The sequence below is a fragment of the Aphidius gifuensis genome, linkage group LG2 (genome assembly GCF_014905175.1).
Source record: "Aphidius gifuensis isolate YNYX2018 linkage group LG2, ASM1490517v1, whole genome shotgun sequence".
NCBI classification, from domain to species: domain Eukaryota; kingdom Metazoa; phylum Arthropoda; class Insecta; order Hymenoptera; family Braconidae; genus Aphidius; species Aphidius gifuensis.
In genome coordinates, this window is record NC_057789.1 from 23,842,837 (window position 1) to 23,865,591 (window position 22,755).

General features: G+C 26.8%; 6 protein-coding genes across 6 annotated transcripts; all 6 read right to left on the minus strand.

Annotated features, from left to right (window-relative positions):
- Positions 1-958: 958 nt before the first annotated feature.
- Positions 959-3,467, minus strand: LOC122850585 (SET and MYND domain-containing protein 4-like). The gene is made up of 5 exons (XM_044149719.1): positions 3,358-3,467; positions 1,781-3,135; positions 1,538-1,696; positions 1,304-1,447; positions 959-1,201 (listed from the first exon to the last, which is right to left on the minus strand). Exons 2-5 carry the CDS (start codon positions 3,131-3,133, stop codon positions 959-961), a joined length of 1,899 nt encoding a protein of 632 aa, XP_044005654.1. The 5' UTR covers positions 3,134-3,135; positions 3,358-3,467.
- A 1,413-nt stretch (positions 3,468-4,880) lies between these two features.
- Positions 4,881-7,435, minus strand: LOC122850587 (SET and MYND domain-containing protein 4-like). The gene is made up of 5 exons (XM_044149720.1): positions 7,285-7,435; positions 5,705-7,062; positions 5,459-5,620; positions 5,226-5,369; positions 4,881-5,123 (listed from the first exon to the last, which is right to left on the minus strand). Exons 2-5 carry the CDS (start codon positions 7,058-7,060, stop codon positions 4,881-4,883), a joined length of 1,905 nt encoding a protein of 634 aa, XP_044005655.1. The 5' UTR covers positions 7,061-7,062; positions 7,285-7,435.
- A 297-nt stretch (positions 7,436-7,732) lies between these two features.
- On the minus strand, positions 7,733-10,643 carry LOC122850588 (SET and MYND domain-containing protein 4-like). Its single transcript, XM_044149721.1, has 4 exons — positions 10,469-10,643; positions 8,531-10,026; positions 8,308-8,457; positions 7,733-8,206 (listed from the first exon to the last, which is right to left on the minus strand). Exons 1-2 carry the CDS (start codon positions 10,641-10,643, stop codon positions 8,747-8,749), a joined length of 1,455 nt encoding a protein of 484 aa, XP_044005656.1. The 3' UTR covers positions 7,733-8,206; positions 8,308-8,457; positions 8,531-8,746.
- Positions 10,644-12,030: 1,387 nt separating this feature from the next.
- Positions 12,031-14,434, minus strand: LOC122850589 (SET and MYND domain-containing protein 4-like). The gene is made up of 5 exons (XM_044149722.1): positions 14,431-14,434; positions 12,852-14,206; positions 12,609-12,767; positions 12,376-12,516; positions 12,031-12,273 (listed from the first exon to the last, which is right to left on the minus strand). The coding sequence occupies exons 2-5, from the start codon at positions 14,202-14,204 to the stop codon at positions 12,031-12,033; spliced, it is 1,896 nt and encodes a 631-aa protein (XP_044005657.1). The 5' UTR covers positions 14,205-14,206; positions 14,431-14,434.
- A 774-nt stretch (positions 14,435-15,208) lies between these two features.
- LOC122850590 (SET and MYND domain-containing protein 4-like) lies at positions 15,209-19,110 on the minus strand. The gene is made up of 7 exons (XM_044149724.1): positions 18,977-19,110; positions 18,581-18,753; positions 16,629-17,810; positions 16,386-16,544; positions 16,153-16,296; positions 15,819-16,050; positions 15,209-15,450 (listed from the first exon to the last, which is right to left on the minus strand). The coding sequence occupies exons 2-7, from the start codon at positions 18,749-18,751 to the stop codon at positions 15,209-15,211; spliced, it is 2,130 nt and encodes a 709-aa protein (XP_044005659.1). The 5' UTR covers positions 18,752-18,753; positions 18,977-19,110.
- Positions 19,111-19,807: 697 nt separating this feature from the next.
- LOC122849562 (SET and MYND domain-containing protein 4-like) lies at positions 19,808-22,212 on the minus strand. The gene is made up of 5 exons (XM_044148316.1): positions 22,164-22,212; positions 20,644-21,941; positions 20,414-20,572; positions 20,191-20,340; positions 19,808-20,089 (listed from the first exon to the last, which is right to left on the minus strand). The coding sequence occupies exons 2-5, from the start codon at positions 21,937-21,939 to the stop codon at positions 19,826-19,828; spliced, it is 1,869 nt and encodes a 622-aa protein (XP_044004251.1). The 5' UTR covers positions 21,940-21,941; positions 22,164-22,212; the 3' UTR covers positions 19,808-19,825.
- Between the last annotated feature and the right edge of the window lie 543 nt (positions 22,213-22,755).

Below are 22,755 nucleotides of genomic sequence, written 5' to 3' on the forward strand. Positions count from 1 at the left end.
AATAAAATTTAAAAGAATGTTTTTTATTTTAAATACAACTCTAACTTGTTGTTCACCTTTGATAAATCTGTTTCCATATAAATATTGTATTAAAAAAGTAAAAAAAAAAGCAACTCAATTTAATTATTCCACCTTACTTTAATTATTTATTTAATATTTTTTTTTATTTTATGAAAACATGATAATTTAATTTATTGACGTTGTCTTGCTCATTAAATTAAAAATAAATTAAATAAATTATTAAAAATAAACAATATTGTTAAGAAAATATAAGAATTTGTTTTTTTTTTTTTCGTTGAAAAATGATTATTCGAGAGTATCATAAATTTATAGTAGATCGCAATACGATCCTTGAAGTGATAGATATAATAATGACTTTTCTTTACAAGTATCAATGCAACTTGTCTTACCTAAATCATTTTTGATTGCTAATAATCGTTAAGCATCTTTGGATAAAACTATTGTTGTCGCAACATCATCATGCTCTATTAAAATAAAGATTATGTTTTCACATATTATGTTTATCTGTATTTATCAATATCTATTGATATCCATGATTGTCAATGATGCTCTGTCCGAATAATATAGCAACAGCGAAAGGTCAGTGATGACTGATGATACACTTAAAATTACATCAAATTTATCCCTTAAATTGTTGTATTTTTTATTATCGTTATCATCATCATTAAAGTCAACTATTCATTACTTTTTATATCGAAAAATTCATCATTATTGGATTTACTTTTAGTACAGTATTATCAAGTTCATCTAAAAATTTTATTGAATTTCTTGATACAATACTTACAGGGTATTTGATTTGTTTTTAATTCTTGTTTTTTTTTTTTTTTTTAATGAGTTTATTATGTATTGATGGAGAAAAATTTTTAAAAAAGAAAATATTGTAAATAAAAATTATTTATTAATTCAAATAGCTCAAGTTTTTTTTGTAAAATAATTACTAAATAATACAACGTGGAATAGAAAGTAGGTGATGCAACATTCCCAGCATCAGCGAAAAAAAAGAAGCTTCTTTGCAAGGAACAGTAACATGTTGATAAAATTTATCAGTCATTTTATACAAAGTGTCTTTTATTTTGAGCAATTTCTCAGCATCTCCCTCAGCAATGAGCTCAGAATAACCAGCTGATTTAATCATAATACGATCCAATTCTCTTTCAACTTGATTCGACAACGTCAAAGTCTGTCGAAAATAAGATAAATATAAGCTTCAAAATACCATTAAATAACTAGCAATAATTGATAGAAATTAAATTATTTATTGTCAAAGAAATGAAAACTTTACCTTGTAAGATGGAAGATTTATCACCAGTGGTAATTCTCGTACACATGCTAAGCATTTGCATGGCGGAAGATCAAATGATGCATGGATCTTTCGACGTTCAGATAGTGGCACGTCTTGGAATCGTCCAGCTGTTGAGAAACGTATCTAAAATAAAAACACAAATATAATTAATATTTTCATGAGTTGATTTGGTAAAAATTAAAATACATCTTGTTTAATAAAAAAATCAAGTACTTTTTCTCCTTTTTTTATTGGTCTTTCGGCTACAACTGCAACATTCGATTCATAGCTGTACCAGTTGACATGAGGATCACAATTTTTTACCAACATATTTTCAAATGGAAATATAATAGCATGTGTCAACGTGACTTTTGTTGATCCATGACAATCGCACTAATTGATAAAAAATAAAATCATAAGTTACATTAATAATTACAGTATTTTAATTATTTAAAGAATATAAAATATAATACTCACAAAAGTAGCATTGCGTTGGACAGTCATTAAATACCTGAGTATCAAACCTCCCAAAACTGGTGATTGTTTATTTGAATAAACTTCAGCAAGTTTCATTTTTCGACCAAAAATATTTGTTTCAAGTCCAAACAATAAAACAATTGATGCAGTTCGAACGACTCGAGGGAATAAACATGTATCAGAAGTTGGCTGGGAATAATCAAGACGATGAAAATTATCAAGAGTATTAACATCAAAAATACCATCAGTATAAATCATTGATTTATCTTTCTTTGCATCAACCTCATTAATTTTTTTTTTCAATGCATCAATACCACCAGTGGCTTTAAGTGATTTTGATAAAACTTTAATAGTCAATTGGAATTGCCAATCGTCTTGAGTACATAATTTTAATTTCATAGCATAACTTAAAATTGGACATTCAAGATCATGATATTCATTCCAAGCAATGTCTTTACATTTTTGTGAACAAAATACTATACTTGGACAATTATCACATGGTATACCAGCTAAAGTGTGACGACAACAATGCCAGCAAGTGTTGTAACGTTTATCATCACAAGTAATAATTTCAAATGGTTTATTGATGTAAATAAATTCACCAGATTTAATGCTTCTCGCTGCAATAATATGTTGATTATTTCCATTTGATTTTATTAATTTAATTGCATCAGATCCACCAGCTATTATTGAATTCTTATTTTTAATCATTGGAGTGAATTTAACAGTGTTTGTATCACGAGGTTTCTGAAGTTGTTTCATCATTTTTGAGTATTCATCTTTGATGTTGTAATTTGGATTGTTTTTTTTTAAATTAGGTAGCCACTGCATTGCACTGGCCATTGAAATACCTGTCTCAATATGTGAGCTTGGTTTCAATGCTTTGAAACACAATGCTTGACGAATATGTAATTTTGTTTTTAAATAATCTGGATAGCCTGCCTTTAAAGAATGTTCGATGTCATGAAGACACTCATTATAAAATCCTGCTTTGAATAATACTACTGAACGATTTGCATAAGCCAATGACAATTCACTGGATCCAACTGGTGCATAAGCAATACTCTTGGTGTATGCCTGAATTGATTTGCTTATATTATCTTCATTTTTCAAATTGGTGTATTCTTTGTTACCAATTTTACGCCAACTTATTGAATCAGCAACTGTCTTGTTTACTTTAGGATGTTTGGGATCGTAGATAGGAGCTGTCATCATAAAGTTCCATACAATCCCAAACCTATCATCAAACGTCTTCGTTTTAAGGAATTGTTTTCCTAGGTCTTCTATTGATTCTTTGAATGGTACATCCAACATTTCAAACTCAGAATATCCACCAGTAGGTTCATTCCCCATTACTAAATATTTACAAAATAAATAAATAATATTCATAAATTGATAAAAATAAATCAAAAATATAAACAATATAAATAAGATTATAACTATCATGGCATTAGCATAATTTTTAATTATCCAAAATCAATTGATTTTCGATTTTTATTATATAAATAATAACTTCGAACAATTTGATTAAAAAAAAAAAAAAACATCAACGAATAAACAATGTGAATGAAACTTACTTGGCCTTGGTTGATTCCTACTTTAAAAAATAAATATTTTTTAATAAAACTAAATATAAAATTGCAATAAAATTTTATTAATCCACTACTTTGGTAAATTTTTATTGATAAAATGTTTAAAATTTTTAACGAAAATCAAGTATTGTTGTTAATTAATTTGAGATGGATGAAGTAAATAATGAGACACTTAACAAAAACACTTGACAGAACGTTGCATAAAAAAGAAAAAACGAGAATAAACAAAATATCAGCGCTGCGGGGATGTACGGGAGGCACTACAGGGTGTTTATTTACCTCTTTTTTTCTCCAACGATGCTAGCGCCAATAAATGAATCACGTTTTCTCTCTCTCTCTTTCTCTCTTTCTCTCTCTGCTTATAAAAATTACACTCACTTGAAATCAAAAACAAGGTAGAAAATAAAAAAATTGATTTTTGATAATTATATTAATATATTCAAAATACAATAAACAATAAATAAATTATAGCCATAAATTCGATATAATATTTAAGAATCAATGTTAAATATAATGTATTATTTCAAATGGAAAAAAATATATTTAATTTCATCGATTGAATATAAATTTTAATAATGAACTTTTTTTTTTATTTTTTAACAAAACATATAGATAGTTTTTTTTTTTTGCTTGAATTACATCAAACTAAATACTCCCATTGAATTTAAAAATCATTACAAATGGTCAATAATCCAATACTAAATAAAAAATTTATAAACTATTTATTTTAAAAATAATTAATTAGATAAAAAAATCAAGAATCAAATGACATTTTGAATTTGTTTTCTTGATAACTATATTAACAATAAACAACATGGTAAAAAATTCATATGAAGCTGTATCTTGTTTTTTTTTCTGTTGATAAATAATTACTCGAAAGTATCATGAACTGTATGTAATCGAACATACAATTTTTTTAATAATAAATACAAGTTTGATATTTCTTTACAAAGGACAGTGATGTAGTGATGGAACTTGTCATTAATGCTACTCAAAGTATCGTTGATTGTTAATAATTTTGTATTATCTCCTTCATCAAACAGTTCTTGGCATTCTTTTAATTCTTGCATCATGGAATCAAATTCTGTCTTTATTTTTTTGGCAACATCGTCTTTTTTAACGACAGCGTATGGTATTAAAATAACATCAAATTTATCCCTTAAATTGTTGTACTTTCTACTATCTATATCATCATCATTAAGGTCAACTATTTATTATTGTTTATATAGAAAAATTCATCATTATTTAATTTACTTTTAGTACAATATTATCACGTTCATCTAAAAATTTTAATGAATTTCTTGATACAGTACTTACAGGGTGTTTAATTTGTTTTTTTGATTTTTGTATTTTTGTATTTTTTTTTTTTTCATTAGTTTATTAATAAATAATAAATAATAAATTATTATGTATTGATGGAGAAAAGTTTTTAAAAAAGAAAATATTGTAACTCAAAATTATTTATTAATTTATATAGCTCAAGTTTTTTTTTGTTTGTAAAATAATTACTAAATAATACAACGTGGAATGCAAAGATGGAAATGCACTATTCCTATCATCAGTGTAAAAAAAGATGCTTCTCTGCAAGGAACAGTAACATGTTGATAAAATTTATCAGTCATTTTATACAAAGTGTCTTTTATTTTGAGCAATTTCTCAGCATCTCCCTCAGCAATGAGCTCAGAATAACCAGCTGATTTAATCATAATACGATCCAATTCTCTTCGAACTTGATTCGACAACTTCAAACTCTATCGAAAATAAAATAAATATAAGCTTCAAAATACCATTAAATTACTAGCAATAATTGATAGAAATTAAATTATTTATTTCCAAAGAAATGAAATTTCTACCTTGTAAGATGTAAGATTGTCCATCAGTGGTAAACCTTGTACACATGCTGTGCATTTGCATGGAGGAAGATCAATTGATGCAAGGTACTCTCGACGTTCAGATAGTGGCATGTCCTGGTAACGGTCAGATGATGATAAACGTATCTAAAATAAAAACACAAATATAATTAATATTTTCATGAGTTGATTTAGGAAAAAATTAAAATACATATTGTTTAATAAAAACCAAGTACTTTTTCTCCTTTTTTTATTGGTCTTTCGGCTACAATTGAAATATTCGAGCCATAGCCGTACCAGTTGACATGAGGATCACAATTCTTTACCAACATGTTTCCAAATAAAAATATAATAGCATGTGTCAAGCTGTCTGGTTTTCTTACACCATTATCATTGCACTAATTAATAAAAAATGAAACTATAAGTTACATTAATAATTACAGTATTTCAATTATTTAAAGAATGAAAAATATAACACTTACATAAGTAACATTGCGTATAACAATCATTAAATACCTGAGTATTAAAACGCCCAAAACTTGTGATTGTTTATTCGAATAAATTTCAGGAAGTTTCATTTTTCGACCAAAAATATTTGTTTCAAGTCCAAACATCAATACAATTGCTAAAATCCGAATTACTCGGGCTAATGAACATTTATCAGAAGTTGGCTTGTAATAATCAAGACGATGAAAATTATCTATTGAATTAACATCAAAAATACCATCTGTATGAATCATTGATTTATCTTTCTTTGAATCAACCTCATTAATTTTTTTATCCAATGCATCAATACCACCAGTGGCTTTAAGTGCTTTTAATAAAATTTTAATCGTCAATTGGAATTGCCATTCGTCTTCAACACATAATTCTAATTTCTTAAAAAAACTTAAAATTGGACATTCAAGTTCATGATATTCATTCCAAGCAATATTTTTACATTCTTGTGAACAAAATACTATACTTGGACAATTATCACATGGTATACTAGCCAAAGTTTGACGACAACAATGCCAACAAGTGTTGTAACGTTTATCATCACTAGCAATCATTTCAAATGGTTTATTGACGTAAATAAATTCACCAGATTTAATGCTTCTTGCTGCAACAATATGTTGATCATTTCCATTTGATTTTATTAATTTAATTGCATCAGATCCACCAGCTATTATTGAGCTCTTATTTTTAATTATTGGAGTAAATTTAGCAGTGTTTGTATCACAAGGTTTTTCAAGTTGATTCATAATCTTTGAATATTCATCTTTGATGTTGTAATTTGGATTGTTTTTTCGTAAATTAGGTAACCACTGCATTGCACTGGCCATTGAAATACTTGTTTCAATATGTGAGCTTGGTTTCAATGCTTTGAAACACAATGCTTGACGAATATGTAATTTTGTTTTTAAATTATCTGGATAGCCTGCCTTTAATGAACGTTCAATGTCAAGAAGACAATTTTCATAGAGTCTTGCTTTGAATAATACAGCTGAACGATTTGCATAAGCCAATGACAATTCACTGGATCCAACTGGTGCATGAGCAATACTCTTGGTGTATGCCTCAATCGATTTGCTTATATAATCTTCATTTTTTGCAGTAGTGAATTCCTTGTTACCAATTTTACGCCAACTTATTGAATCAGCAACTGTCTTGTTTACTTGAGGATGATTGGGATTGTAGATAGGAGCTGTTTCAATCATTAAGTTCCATGCAATCCTAAACCTATCATCAAATGTCTTCGTTTCAGGGAATTGTTTTTCTAGATCTTCCATTGCTTTTTTTAATGGTACACCAAACATTTCTAACTCAGAATATCTACCAGTAGGTTCATTCTCCATTTCTGAATATTTACAAAACAAATAATATTAATAAATTGATTAAAATAAATAAAAAAGATATGTAAAGAAAATAAATAATCTTATAATTATTATAGCCTCAGCATTATTTTCAATTGTAAAAAAAAAATTAATTTTTGTTTTCTATATTGTATAAATAATAGTGTTAAACAATTAGTTTAAAAAAAATAAACATTAGATGATAAACAATGTGCATGAAAACTTACTTTGTGTTTGGTAATTTTTAAGTCAAAAATAAAATTGCAACAATATTTTATTGATAACTGTTTTAACTGTTTAACTGTCAACAACAGTGTTGTTGTTAAATCAAAATTAAAATAGATAATGTAAATAATATGACACTCAACACAAAGCAACACAAAGACTTGACAATCCGACAACACTTAAAACAGTAAAAAAGGTAAGTCTGGGGGGGATAACAGTCTGGGCAGGTCAGAACCTCCGGGGTACTCAGGGGTGCTCCAGTGCTCCAGGGAGCCAGGGAGTTTTACATACGTGTTTTTTTTTTCTTTTTCTAGATTTTTCTCAAGTGTTGCCAGCGCCAATTGACAGAGTGTGATAGACGCACTCTCTATTTCTTTTTTCGTCTCTTTTCGTTACTGTGAAAATTTGAAATTCACCATAAAATTACAATTTTTGATCAAATAAATTATAGCAATAAATTTTATTTATTATTTAAAAACCAATACCTTAATTAAATAAAAATACATTTAATTTTATTATTTAAATGTAAATTATAATAATAAAACTTTTTTTTTTATTTTTTATAAATACATGAAGGTGGTTATTATTTTTTGATTAAATTGCATTTAACTGAATACGCCCACTAAATTTAAAAGTCATTACAAATGATCAATAATCCAATACCAAATAAAAAATTTAAAAGCTATTCACCCAACAATAATTAATAAGATGACGAAATCAAGAATCGAATGACATTTTGAATTTTTCTTCTCGACAATTATATTAACAATAAACAACATTGTAAAAGTTTTATATGAATATAAATAATTACTCGAGAGTATCATGAACTGTATGTAATCGAACATACAATTTTTTTAATAACAAATACAAGTGTTCTGCCTTTATTTTTTTTGACAACATTCTTATCTTGTTTGACGACATACTCTATATTAACACAAAAAAAAAAAAAAAACGGTATGAATAATTTTAATGATTACTACAGTTTCTATCATTTTATATTTTTTTAGAATCAATAAAATAAATACCTCGTAAGATTGAAGGGATTGTATAGTTGGCCAGTTTTCATCACATGCTTTACATTTGCATGGTATATAATCAGTAGTAGTGGGTGCTAATCGTATATACCGATCGATTCTTGGAGTCAGATGATATGAACCAGCAGTACTCAAAAGTATCTGAAATCAATTTATAATTATCAAAATAAAATAATAATAAAAGAAAACTATTTCAAGACGTTAACATATGTACCTGTTTTCCCTGCTTGATTGGTTTGATAGCATAAAATCCAACATTTGAACCCACATAAGTCCAATCAACATTAGGATCACAGCTTTTTTTTAATAATCTACAAAATGGTATCATGACACTTGACGACATAGATGAATCCTCAGTTTCTGTTTCTATAAACTGATAAATTTAAAACATAAATTAATTAAATAAGTAATAATTAATAATTGATTAATATCAAATGAATACATACATTAATTTTCCCAAATTGAATATTTTTTTTTTTTTACTCTCAATCAAATCTTTCAGTGTCATTCTTTTACCTAATATTTCTGTTTTTTGACCAAAAATTGCAACAATCAATACAGTAAGTAATGCTGATTCGAATGTACACTCAGTTGATGTTGCTTTAAAATAATCAAGATAACGATAATTATCAATAGAATTAGCATCAAGTTTACCATGAGAAAACATGAATCCTGTATTTTTTATCGAGTCAATATTGTCCATTTGTTCATTTAATTCACTCAAACTACTTACTGAGTTGAGTGCTTTTAAAAAAGTTTTTATTGCTAATAAATCTGCTATATTAATTTTGTCAATCTTTAAAAGTTGTCCTAATACTAAACATTCAATATTATGATAACTATCCCATGCTTTTTTTTTTACATATATCAGAGCAATATATGATAGCTGGACAACCGTCACATGGTACACCAGCCAAAGTTTGACGACAACAATGCCAACAATTGGTAAAACGTATTTTATAACTAACAGTTGATCCAAATGGCTCAGAAATGTAAATAAATTCACCAGATTCATTTTTTTAGCAATAATATGTTGATCACTATTATTTTTTTTTTTTAAATCAATTGCATTCGAAGCACCAGCGATGTGTTTACTAAAGTTATTTTTTATTTCTGGTGAAAATTTATTAATATCACGTGGTTTTTCAAGTTCATTCATCATCTCCGAATATGTCTTAATCATGTCATAGTTTGGTTCAATTTTTCTTAAATCAGGAAGCCACTGCATTGCATGAGCCATTGAAATACCTGTCTCAATATGTGAGCTTGGTTTCAATGCTTTGAAACACAATGCTTGACGAATATGTAATTTTGTTTTTAATCTATCTGGATAGCCTGTTTTTAATGAACGTTCAATGTCAAGAAGACAATCTTCATAAAGTCTTGCTTTGAATAATACAGCTGAACGATCTGCATAAGCCAATGATAATTCACTGGATCCAACTGGTGCATGTGCAATACTTTTGGTGTATGCTTCAATTGATTTGTATAAATAATCTTTATCTTTTGCAGCATAATATATTTTGTCTCCAGTTTTTCGCCAGAGTATTGAGCGACCAACTGTTTTGTAAAATTTATCACGACTTTTGTCAATATATGAAGCTGAAAACTTCCATGCCACTTCAAATTTATCTTTAAATGTTGTTTTTTGTAAAAATAGCCGCTCTGCTATTATCTTATCATCACCAGGAAAAGCTTTACAATACATGTCTGCAGTAAAAAATTTATAATATTTATCTATCAATAAATAATAAATAATAACAAAAATAAAAATAAAAAAAACCAATTTTATTACTGTATTTTTAAATAAATTAAAATGTATTTTCAATTTCTACTCAAAATTTCATCATACAAAAGAAATATGACATTAAATTATTTCTGACTCAGGTGAGTGCGAATTTTTTTCACTTTACTCTAGTGATCGTGCTCACCTCTCACACATGACAGACAGACTGCTTTCCGCTAATCGAGTATTTATAATCTACTATTCAATAACTGGTACGTTAAAAGTCACACCTATGATAAAATCACTTTCTTGGAATTGATAAGTAATATTATCTGGTACTCAATTATATTGTATTTCTTGATTATTAAAACTATGAATTATTTTTATTAAATATTTAAATTTTGATCCTCCAGTGAATTGAATCACGAGCATTTTTTTGAATTGAATCATATCTAGCATGGGTATGACGAATCATAAAATTCCATGCAACTATAAATTCATCTTTCAAAGTTTTTTCATTTCTATAATTTTCTTTTGTTTGAAGTGTATCTTTGTCTGAATGTGATATATTGATTTGACAACGATCATCACGTCCATCCATTTCTTTAATTATAAATTCAAAAATTTATTTCTTTTACATACTTACATCATTATATATTATTTAATTGTTAAAAAGTTCAAATTGTTTTTTTTTCCAAACCTCAATTAAGTATATATATTTGTATATATTTTTTTTTCTTTGATTTAATTGTTGTTATTTATTTAAAAAAAAAAAAAAAGATAGACGTTTAAGTCATAGTAATACTGACAATGTAAACATGATAAGATTAGATTGATAACTTACTTGAGAAATAGAAATAGTCAATGTGTTTGAACAATAACTTTACGTATAGATTACAACTCGTTGTTTTATGAATCTGTTTCTATACAAATATTGTGTACAAATTCAATTCAATATTATTGAAAAAGTAAAAAAAAAAAAATAACTCAATTTAATTATTCCAACTTACTTCAACTATTCATTTAATATTTTTTTTTTATTTTACGAAAACATGATGATTTAAGTCATCGATTTTGTCTTGCTAATTGAATTGAAATTAACTTAAATAAATAATTAAAAATAAACAATATTGTTACGAAAATACATGAATCTGTATCTTGTTTTTTTTTCAGTTGAAAAATAATTATTCAATAGTATCATAAATTTTCAGTAGATCACAATATAACCCTTCGAGTGATAGATATAATAATGATTTTTCATTACAAGGACCAGTGATGTATTGATGCAACTTATCGATTATCTTACCCAAAGCTTTTTTGATTGTTAATAATTGTTTAGCATCTTTGGAAAAAAGTATTTCAGTGTTTCCATCGCATACGATCCAATTCTCCCTCTATTGTTATCGGCTACATCATACTCTATTAAAACAAATAAAGAATAAATAATTTTAAACATTACTAGTTTTAATAATTTAAAAACCAGGTTTAATGTCTCTTGTTGCAAAAATATCTTGATTATTTTCATTTCTTTATTCCATTAATGTCAACGAGATATTCATTACTTTTGTTTTAAAAAAACTGATCATTACTTGATTTACTTTTAGTACAATATTATCAAGTTTATTTAAAAAATTTTGATGAATTTCTTGATACAGTACTCACAGGGTGTTTAATTTTTGGTACAATTTTATCAAAGTATGTTTTTTAAAATTAAAATTTTTGAAAATATGAATTTCTTGACACAGATACTTCACTTGATTGTGTCTACGTTACTTATCATCTGTGTGTGAAATCATAATTTGTTTTTACAATATACTATTGTTTTAAATTTTTTTTTTTTTTTATGAATATTGTGTATAATACTCATAAAATAATATGTATTGATAAAGAATAATTTTTAAAAAAGAAAATATTGTAACTAAAAATTATTTTATAACACTCAACCTTTATTTAAATAGCTCAAGTTTTTTTTGTTTGTAAAATAATTACTAAATAATACAACGTGGAGTAGAAAGTACTTGATGCACCATTCCTATCATCAGTGGAAAAAAAGAAGCTTCTCTGCAAGGAACAGTAACATGTTGATAAAATTTATCGGTCATTTTATACAAAGTGTCTTTTATTTTGAGCAATTTCTCAGCATCTCCTTCAGCAATGAGCTCAGAATAACCAGCTGATTTAATCATAATACGATCCAATTCTCTTTCAACTTGATTCGACAACTTTAAACTCTGTCAAAAATAAAATAAATATAAGCTTCAAAATACCATCAAACTACTAGCAATAATTGATAGAAATTAAATTATTTATTTCCAAAGAAATGAAATTTTTACTTTGTAAGATGGAAGATTCATCATCAGTGGTAATTCTCGTACACATGCTAAGCATTTGCATGGAAGATTTAATGATGCAAAGCTCATTCGCCGTTCAGATAGTGACACGTCTTGGTAACGTCCAGCTGTTGAGATACGTATCTAAAATAAAAAAAAACACAAATATAATTAATACTTTCATGAGTTGATTTGGTAAAAATTAAAATACATCTTGTTTAATAAAAATCAAGTACTTTCTCTCCTTTTTTTATTGGTCTTTCGGCTACAACTGCAATATTCGATTCATAGCCGTACCAGTTGACATGAGGATCACAATTTTGTACCAACATGTTTTCAAATGAAAACATAACACCATGTGTCAACGTGACTTTTTTTGATCCATCAGTATCGCACTAATTAATACAAAATAAAGTCATAAGTAGCATTGATAATTACAGTATTTTAATTTTTTAAAGAATATAAAATATAATACTCACAAAAGTAGCATTGTGTTGGACAGTCATAAAATACCTGAGTATCAAACCTCCCAAAACTGGTGATTGTTTATTTGAATAAATTTCAGCAAGTTCCATTTTTCGACCAAAAATATTTGTTTCAAGTCCAAACATTAAAACAATTGATGCAGTTCGAACCACTCGAGGGAATAAACATTCATCAGAAGTTGGCTGGCTATAATCAAGACGATGAAAATTATCTATTGTATTAACATCAAAAATACCATCAGTATAAATCATTGATTTATCTTTTTTTGAATCAACATCATTAATTTTTTTTTTCAATGCATCAATACCACCAGTGGCTTTAAGGGCTTTTGATAATATTTTTATCGTCAATTGGAATTGCCATTCCTCTTCAACACATAATTCTAAATTCATAGCATAACTTAAAATTGGACATTCAAGATCATGATATTCATTCCAAGCAATGTCTTTACATTTTTGTGAACAAAATACTATACTTGGACAATTATCACATGGTATACCAGCTAAAGTTTGACGACAACAATGCCAACAAGTGTTGTTACGTTTATCATGACAAGTGATCATTTCAAATGGTTTATTGATGTAAATAAATTCACCAGATTTAATGCTTCTTGCTGCAACAATATGTTGATTATTTCCATTTGATTTTATTAATTTAATTGCATCTGATCCACCAGCTATTATTGAGCTCTTATTTTTAATCGTTGGTTTAAATTTAGCAGTGTTTGTATCACGAGGTTTTTCAAGTTGATTCATCATCTTTAAATATTCATCTTTGATGTTGTAATTTGGATTGTTTTGTTTTAAATTAGGTAACCACTGTATTGCACTGGCTATTGAAATACCTGTCTCAATATGTGAGCTTGGTTTCAATGCTTTGAAACACAATGCTTGACGAATATGTAATTTTGTTTTTAATCTATCTGGATAGCCTGTTTTTAATGAACGTTCAATGTCAAGAAGACAATCTTCATAGAGTCTTGCTTTGAATAATACAGCTGAACGATTTGCATAAGCCAATGACAATTCACTGGATCCAATTGGTGCATAAGCAATACTCTTGGTATATGCCTCAATTGATTTGCTTATATTATCTTCATTTTTCAAATTAGTGTATTCTTTGTTACCAATTTTACGCCAACTTATTGAATCAGCAACTGTCTTGTTTACTTTAGGATGTTTGGGATCGTAGATAGGAGCTGTCATCATAAAGTTCCATATAATCCCAAACCTATTATCAAATGTCTTCGTTCTAAGGAATTGTTTTTCTAGATCTTCTATTGATTCTTTGAATGGTACATCCAACATTTCAAACTCAGAATATCCACCAGTAGGTTCATTCCCCATTACTAAATATTTACAAAATAAATAAATAATATTAGTAAATTGATCAAAATAAATAAAAAATATCAACAATATAAATAACATTATAATGAAGTATCATGGCCTCAGCATAATTATCAATTGTAAATAATAAATTAATTTTTGGTTTTTATTGTATAAATAATAGAGTTAAACAATTGGTTTAAAAAAAAAAAACACTAGACAATAAACAATGTGCATGAAAACTTACTTGGTATTTGTTGATTCTTACTTGAAAAAATAAATAGTCTTTAATAAAATCAAATATAAAATTGCAATAAAATTTTATTAATCCACTTTGGTAAATTTTTATTGATAAACTGTTTAAACTTTTTACCAGAAATCAACAGTATTGTTGTTAGATAATGTGAGATGGATGATGTAAATAATAAGACACTTAACGAAAACACACTTGACAGAACGTTGCATAAAAAAGAAAAAACAGAATATCAGAACTGCGGCGATGTGCGGGGCACTACAGGGTGTTTGTTTACCTTTCTTCCAGCGATGCTAGCGCCAATAAATTGCAATAAATAAATCACATTTTCTCTCACTATCTCTCTCTCTCTCTGATTATATTTACCTGTATTTACCTAGAATACAATAAACAATAAATAAATTATAGCAATAAATTTGATATAGTATAAAAAAATATGTTTAATTTCATCGATTGAATATAAACTTTAATAATGAACTTTTTTTTTTTATTTTTTAACAAAACATATAGATAGTTAATTTTTTTTTGCTTGAACTACATCAAACTAAATAATCCCATTAAATTTAAAAATCATTAGTCATTACAAATGGTCAATAATGCAATACCAAATAAAATTTATAAACTATTTATTTTAACAATAATTAGTTAGATAAAAAATCAAGAATCAAATGTCAATTTCAATTGTTTTTCTTGATAATTATATTAACGATAAATAATATTATAAAAGTTTTATATGAAGCTATATCTTGTTTTTTTTTCTGTTGATAAATAATTACTCGAGAGTATTATGAACTGTATGTAATCGAACATACAATTTTTTTAATAATAAAGACAAGTGTGATATTTCTTTGCAAGGGACAGTGATGTAGTGATGGAACTTGTCATTAATGCTACTCAAAGTATCTTTAATTGTTAATAATTTTGTATTATTTCCTTCTTCAAAGAGTTCTTGGCACTCTTTTAATTCTTGCATCATGGAATCAAATTCTGTCTTTATTTTTTTGGCAACATCGTCTTTTTTAACGACAGCGTATGGTATTAAAATAACATCAAATTTATCCCTTAAATTGTTGTATTTTCTACTATCTTTATCATCATCATTAAGGTCAACTATTTATTTTTTATATAGAAAAATTCATCATTATTTGATTTACTTTTAGTACAATATTATCAAGTTCATCTAAAAATTTTAATGAATTTTTTGATACAGTACTCACAGTGTTTAATTTGTTTTTTTAATTTTTGTTTTTTTTTTTTTCATTAGTTTATTATGTATTGATGGAGAATAATTTTTAAAAAAGAAAATATTGTTAATGAACATTATTTATTAATTCAAATAGCTCAAGTTTTTTTTTGTTTGTAAAATAATTACTAAATAATACAACGTGGAGTGCAAAGATGGAAATGCACCATTCCTATCATCAGTGTAAAAAAAGATGCTTCTCTGCAAGGAACAGTAACGTGTTGATAAAATTTATCAGTCATTTTGGCCAAAGTGTCTTTTATTTTGAGCAATTTCTCAGCATCTCCCTCAGCAATGAGCTCAGAATAACCAGCTGATTTAATCATAATACGATCCAATTCTCTTCGAACTTGATTCGACAACTTCAAACTCTATCGAAAATAAAATAAATATAAGCTTCAAAATACCATTAAATTACTAGCAATAATTGATAGAAATTAAATTATTTATTTCCAAAGAAATGAAATTTCTACCTTGTAAGATGTAAGATTGTCCATCAGTGGTAAATCTTGTACACATGCTGTGCATTTGCATGGAGGAAGATCAAATGATGCAACGTACTTTCGACGTTCAGATAGTGGCATGTCCTGGTAACGGTCAGATGATGATATACGTATCTAAAATAAAAACACAAATATAATTAATATTTTTATAAGTTGATTTAGGAAAAAATTAAAATACATCTTGTTTAATAAAAATCAAGTACTTTCTCTCCTTTTTTTATTGGTCTTTCGGCTACAATTGAAATATTCCAGTCATAGCCGTACCAGTTGACATGAGGATCACAATTCTTTACCAACATGTTTTCAAATGGAAATATAATAGCTTGTGTCAACCTGACTGGTTCTGTTACATCATCATTGCACTAATTAATAAAAAATAAAACCATAAGTGACATTAATAATTACAGTATTTTAATTATTTAAAGAATGAAAAATATAACACTTACATAAGTAACATTGCGTTCAACAATCATTAAATACCTGAGTATCAGGACTCCCAAAACTGGTGATTGTTTATTTGAATAAATTTCAAGGAGTTTCATTTTTCGACCAAAAATATTTGTTTCAAGTCCAAACATTAATACAATTGCTGAAATTCGAATTACTCGGGCTAATGAACATTTATCAGAAGTTGGCTTGTAATAATCAAGACGATGAAAATTATCTATTGTATTAACATCAAACATACCATCAGTATGAATCATTGATTTATCTTTCTTTGAATCAACCTCATTAATTTTTTTATCCAATGCATCAATACCACCAGTGGCTTTAAGGGCTTTTGATAAAATTTTAATCGTCAATTGGAATTGCCATTCGTCTTCAACACATAATTCTAATTTCTTAGAAAAACTTGAAATTGGACATTCAAGTTCATGATATTCATTCCAAGCAATATTTTTACATTCTTGTGAACAAAATACTATATTTGGACATTTATCACATGGTATACCAGCTAAAGTTTGACGACAACAATGCCAACAAGTGTTGTAACGTTTATCATCACAAGTAATCATTTCAAATGGTTTATTGATGTAAATAAATTCACCAGATTTAATGCTTCTTGCTGCAACAATATGTTGATTATTTCTATTTGATTTTATTAATTTAATTGCATCAGATCCACCAGCTATTATTGAGCTCTTATTTTTAATCGTTGGTTTAAATTTAGCAGTGTTTGTATCACGAGGTTTTTCAAGTTGATTCATCATCTTTGAATATTCATCTTTGATGTTGTAATTTGGATTGTTTTTTTTTAAATTAGGTAACCACTGCATTGCACTGGCCATTGAAATACCTGTCTCAATATGTGAGCTTGGTTTCAATGCTTTGAAACACAATGATTGACGTAAAAATAGTTTTGTTTTTAATTTATCTGGATAGCCTGCTTTTAATGAACGTTCAATGTCAAGGAGACAATCTTCATAGAGTCTTGCTTTAAATAATACAGCTGAACGATTTCCATATGCCAATGACAATTCACTGGATCCAATTGGTGCATGAGCAATACTCTTGGTGTATGCTTCAATGGATTTGCTTATATAATCTTCATTTTTTGCAGTAGTGAATTCTTTGTTACCAATTTGACGCCAACTTATTGAATCAGCAACTGTCTTGTTTACTTTAAGATGATTGTAAATGAAGATAGTCTGATCTCAAGTGAAATTAATAATTTCGTAAATGAAATTTTAATGCATTTTTTTCGATTCAGTTTTTTATGTTACAATACTTTCTTTTAATACTATTCAAAAGCTACATAATTTAGAATTAAAACATGGGCTCTTATTAAAATTTAAAAATATCAACAAATTAACAAAACAATAATTATTTGGTCTCACCTATCAAAACTAAATAGATAATAAAAATAAAAAATAAGGAATTTTTTGATATCAGGATAAAATGGGTTTATAAGTAAATTCACGTATCATTCAGAAAAATATAAGCTAAAAAAACACGATTTTTGTAACTTTATGAGAACAAGTATTGAACTCTGGCAACAATGCATTGAAATGGAAAATTTAAACAACAAATTAACAAAATTTAGCATCCATGTTTAACCTTTTACACAGCATACACACACATACATTCATGAAATAGATATTAAAATGGCGTCTAGATCTTCAGTGTTGCAAAACTGACAAAAAAGCACTATTGCCCTTTCATTACGAGAAAATAAAAATACTCAAAATTGTTTAAATTAAAAGAATATGATTTATTATGCACAAAATATATTTAGAAATGATAAATTTTCTAGTAAAAGTAATATTAATAAGCCATAAACACCGAAAAATCCATTTTTTTATTATTTCTTGAAAAGCAAAAACTATCCATGTAAAAACATAGGCAATATATTATTTAGAAAATGGCAGCAAAAAATTTTGGCAAGTTATACCTTAAGATGATTGGGATCGTAGATAGAAGCTGTCATCATAAAGTTCCATACAATCCCAAACCTATCGTCAAATGTCATTGTTTTAAGGAATTGTTTTCCTAGATCTTCTATTGATTCTTTGAATGGTACACCCAACATTCCAAACTCAGAATATCTACCAGTAGGTTCATTTCCCATTTCTAAATATTTACAAAATAAATAAATGATGTTAATAAATTGATCAAAATAAATAAAAAATATCAACAATATAAATAACATTATAATTATCATGGCCTCAGCATAAATCTCAATTGTAAATAATAAATTAATTTTTGATTTTTATTGTATAAATAATAGAGTTAAACAATTGGTTTTAAAAAATAAAAAAACATCAGATGATAAACAATGTGCATGAAAACTTACTTGGTGTTTGGTAATTTTCAAGTCAAATATAAAATTGCAACAATATTTTATTGATAGCTGTTTAAACTGTTCAAACTGTTCAACTGTCAACAACAGTATTGTTGTCAAATTAAAATTAAAATGGATAATGTAAATAATATGACACTCAACTCAAAGCAACACAAATACTTGACAATCCGACAACGCTTAAAACAGTAAAAAAGACAAGTGTGGGCAGGTCAGAACCTCCAGGGTGCTCAGGGGTGCTCCAGGGAGTATTACATAAATACGTGTTTTTTTTTTTTTTTTTTCTAGATTTTTCTTGAGTGTTGCCAGCGCCAATTAACAGACTGTGACAGACGCACTCTCTCTATTTTTTTTTCGTCTCCTTTCGCTACTGTGAAAATTTGAAATTCACCATAAAATTACAATTTTTGCTTAAATAAAGTATAGGCTATAATTTATAGCAATAAATTTTATTTATTATTTAAAAACCAATATTGAATTTAACATATTTTTTTTTAATTAAAAAAAAAATACATTTAATTTTATTATTTAAATGTAAATTATAATAATAAAACTTATTTTTTTTATTTTTTATAAATACATGAAGGTAGTTATTATTTTTTGATTAAAATACACTAAACTGAATACGCCAATTAAATTTTAAAATCATTACAAATGGTCAATAACCCAATACCAAATAAAAAATTTATAAGCTATTCATCTTAACAATAATTAATTAGATGAAAAAATCAAGAATCAAATGACAATTTCAATTGTTTTTCTTGACAATTATATTAACAATAAACAACATTATAAAAATTTTATATGAAGCTGTATCTTGTTTTTTGTTCTGTTGATAAATAATTACTCGAGAGTATCATGAACTGTATGTAAACGGACGTACAATTTTTTTAATAATAAATACAAGTGTGATATTTCTTTGCAGGGAACATTGATGTAGTGATGGAACTTGTCATTAATGCTACTCAAAGTATCTTTAATCGTTAATAATTTTGTATTATCTCCTTCTTCAAAGAGTTCTTGGCACTCTTTAAATTCTTGCATCATGGAATCAAGTTCTGCCTTTATTTTTTTTGACAACATTCTTATCTTGTTTGACGACATACTCTATATTAACACAAAAAAAAAAAAAAAACGGTATGAATAATTTTAATGATTACTACAGTTTCTATCATTTTATATTTTTTTAGAATCAATAAAATAAATACCTCGTAAGATTGAAGGAATTGTATAGTTGGCCAGTTTTCATCACATGCTTTACATTTACATGGTATATAATCAGTTGTAGTGGGTGCTAATCGTATATACCGATCGATTCTTGGAGTCAGATGATATGAACCAGCAGTACTCAAAAGTATCTGAAATCAATTTATAATTATCAAAATAAAATAATAATAAAAGAAAACTATTTCAAGACGTTAACATATGTACCTGTTTTCCCTGCTTGATTGGTTTGATAGCATAAAATCCAACATTTGAACCCACATAAGTCCAATCAACATTAGGATCACAGCTTTTTTTTAATAATCTACAAAATGGTATCATGACACTTGACGATACAGATGAATCCTCAGTTTCTGTTTCTATAAACTGATAAATTTAAAACATAAATTAATTGAACAATTAATAATTAATAATTGATTAATTAAATGAATACATACATGTGGAGAATTACGACGAACAACCATCGTATATCGCAATATTAATTTTCCCAAATTGAATATATTTTTTATTTTACTCTCAGTCAAATCTTTCAGTGTCATTTTTTTACCTAATATTTCTGTTTTTTGACCAAAAATTGCAACAACCAATACAGCAAGTAATGCTGATTCGAATGTACACTCAGTTGATGTTGCTTTAAAATAATCAAGATAACGATAATTATCAATAGAATTAGCATCAAGTTTTCCATGAGAAAACATGAATCCTGTATTTTTTATCGAGTCAATATTGTCTATTTGTTCATTTAATTCACTCAAACTATCTACAGAGTTGAGTGCTTTTAAAAAAGTTTTTATTGCTAATAAATCTGCTATATTAATTTTGTCAATCTTTAAAAGTTGTCCTAATACTAAACATTCAATATTATGATAGCTATCCCATGCTTTTTTTTTACATGTGTCAGAGCAATAAATAATAGCTGGACAATTATCACATGGTACACCAGTCAAAGTTCGACGACAACAATGCCAACAATTTGTAAAACGTAATTCATCGATAACAGTTGCTGAAAATGGCTCAGAAATGTAAATAAATTCACCAGATTTAATCATTTTTTTAGCAATAATATGTTGACCAGTATTTGTTATTTTTAAATCGATTGCATCAGATCCATCAACAATTATCGAATTAGCTTTTTTTATTTCTGGTAAAAATTTAATAATATCACGTGGTGCACCAAGTTCATTCATCATTTTTGAATGTTCATGTTCTATGTTATAATTTGGGTTGTTTTCTTTCAAATTAGGTAGCCATTGCATTGCATTGGCTATTGAACTACTTGAATCAATATCGTAGTCTGGTTTCAAGGCTTTGAAGCACCATGCTTGACGAACAAATAGCTTTGTTTTTAAATTGTCTGGATAGCCTGATGTTAATGCACGTTCAATATCAACAAGACAATCTTCATAGAGTCTTGCTTTGCATAATACAGCTGAACGATTTGCATAAGCCAATGATAATTCAGTGGATCCAACTGGTGCATAAGCAATACTCTTGGTGTATGCCTCAATTGATTTGCATAAATAATCTTTATTTTTTAAAGTAGCTGTGTATTCATCGTTACCAGTTGTACGCCAATGTATTGAATCAACAACTGACTTGCTTCCTTGATCATCTAGACTTTCATTAATATATGGAACTGCAAACTTCCATGCCACTTCAAATTTATCCTCAAAGTTATCTGTTCTTATAAATTCCCTTTCGGCACATATCTTAGTATCTCCAGGAAAAGGCATGTCTACAATGTAAAATTATTAGTTTATATTTTTTATTCAAACAATTTGTTTATTGTATATTCTAAATGAATTTAAATATATTTTACTTTCTCTCTATATAGCATAGTTTTCAGTTGTACAAAATAAATTAATTTTCGAATTTTTTTTGTATAAATAATAACTTCAAACAATTGATTTAAAAAAAAAAAAACATGAAATAATAAAAAAAGTGAATGATAACCTACTTGGTCTTTGTTGATTTTTACTTGAAAAAATAAATATTTTTTAATAAAACCAAATATAAAATTGCAATAAAATTTTATTAATCCACTACTTTGGTAAATTTTTATTGATAAAATGTTTAAAATTTTTGACAGAAATCAAGTATATTGTTGTTAATTAATTTGAGATGGATGAAGTAAATAATAAGACACTTAACAAAAACACTTGACAGAACGTTGCATAAAAAAGAAAAAACGAGAATAAACAAAATATCAGAACTGCGGGGAATCGGGAATGTACGGGGGGCACTACAGGGTGTTTATTTACCTCTTTTTTTAACAGCGATGCTAGCGCCAATAAATGTTTTCTCTCTCTCTCTCTTTCTCTCTCTGCTTATAAAAATTACACTCACTTGAAATCAAAAACAAGGTAGAAAATAGAAAAATTAATTTTTGATAATTATATTAATATATCCAAAATACAATAAACAATAAATAAATTATAGCAATAAATTTGATATAATATTTAAGAGCAATGTTAAATATAATGTATTATTTCAAATAGAAAAAATTATATTTAATTATTTGAATTAGTATAAGATATAATAATGGAACT

Bases quoted from the DNA above. Each gene is read 5' to 3' on its own strand.
- LOC122850585 (XM_044149719.1), bottom strand. From the start codon at position 3,133: ATGGGGAATGAACCTACTGGTGGATATTCTGAGTTTGAAATGTTGGAT. The intron at 1,448-1,537 runs GTACTTGATTTT...TTTTTATTTTAG, and splicing joins CAATAAAAAAAGGAGAAAAA to ATACGTTTCTCAACAGCTGG. The intron at 1,202-1,303 runs GTAAAGTTTTCA...TATTTTCGACAG, and splicing joins TAAATCTTCCATCTTACAAG to ACTTTGACGTTGTCGAATCA.
- LOC122850587 (XM_044149720.1), bottom strand. From the start codon at position 7,060: ATGGAGAATGAACCTACTGGTAGATATTCTGAGTTAGAAATGTTTGGT. The intron at 5,621-5,704 runs GTAAGTGTTATA...TTTATTAATTAG, and splicing joins TTATACGCAATGTTACTTAT to TGCAATGATAATGGTGTAAG. The intron at 5,370-5,458 runs GTACTTGGTTTT...TTTTTATTTTAG, and splicing joins CAATAAAAAAAGGAGAAAAA to ATACGTTTATCATCATCTGA.
- LOC122850588 (XM_044149721.1), bottom strand. From the start codon at position 10,643: ATGGATGGACGTGATGATCGTTGTCAAATCAATATATCACATTCAGAC. The intron at 10,027-10,468 runs GTGATTCAATTC...TTTTTACTGCAG, and splicing joins TTCAATTCAAAAAAATGCTC to ACATGTATTGTAAAGCTTTT.
- LOC122850589 (XM_044149722.1), bottom strand. From the start codon at position 14,204: ATGGGGAATGAACCTACTGGTGGATATTCTGAGTTTGAAATGTTGGAT. The intron at 12,768-12,851 runs GTGAGTATTATA...TGTATTAATTAG, and splicing joins TCCAACACAATGCTACTTTT to TGCGATACTGATGGATCAAA. The intron at 12,274-12,375 runs GTAAAAATTTCA...TATTTTTGACAG, and splicing joins TGAATCTTCCATCTTACAAA to AGTTTAAAGTTGTCGAATCA.
- LOC122850590 (XM_044149724.1), bottom strand. From the start codon at position 18,751: ATGGGAAATGAACCTACTGGTAGATATTCTGAGTTTGGAATGTTGGGT. The intron at 16,051-16,152 runs GTAGAAATTTCA...TATTTTCGATAG, and splicing joins ACAATCTTACATCTTACAAG to AGTTTGAAGTTGTCGAATCA. The intron at 15,451-15,818 runs GTATTATTTAGT...TCGTTAAAAAAG, and splicing joins CCATCTTTGCACTCCACGTT to ACGATGTTGCCAAAAAAATA.
- LOC122849562 (XM_044148316.1), bottom strand. From the start codon at position 21,939: ATGCCTTTTCCTGGAGATACTAAGATATGTGCCGAAAGGGAATTTATA. The intron at 20,573-20,643 runs GTATGTATTCAT...TAAATTTATCAG, and splicing joins TTCGTCGTAATTCTCCACAT to TTTATAGAAACAGAAACTGA. The intron at 20,090-20,190 runs GTATTTATTTTA...GTGTTAATATAG, and splicing joins AATTCCTTCAATCTTACGAG to AGTATGTCGTCAAACAAGAT.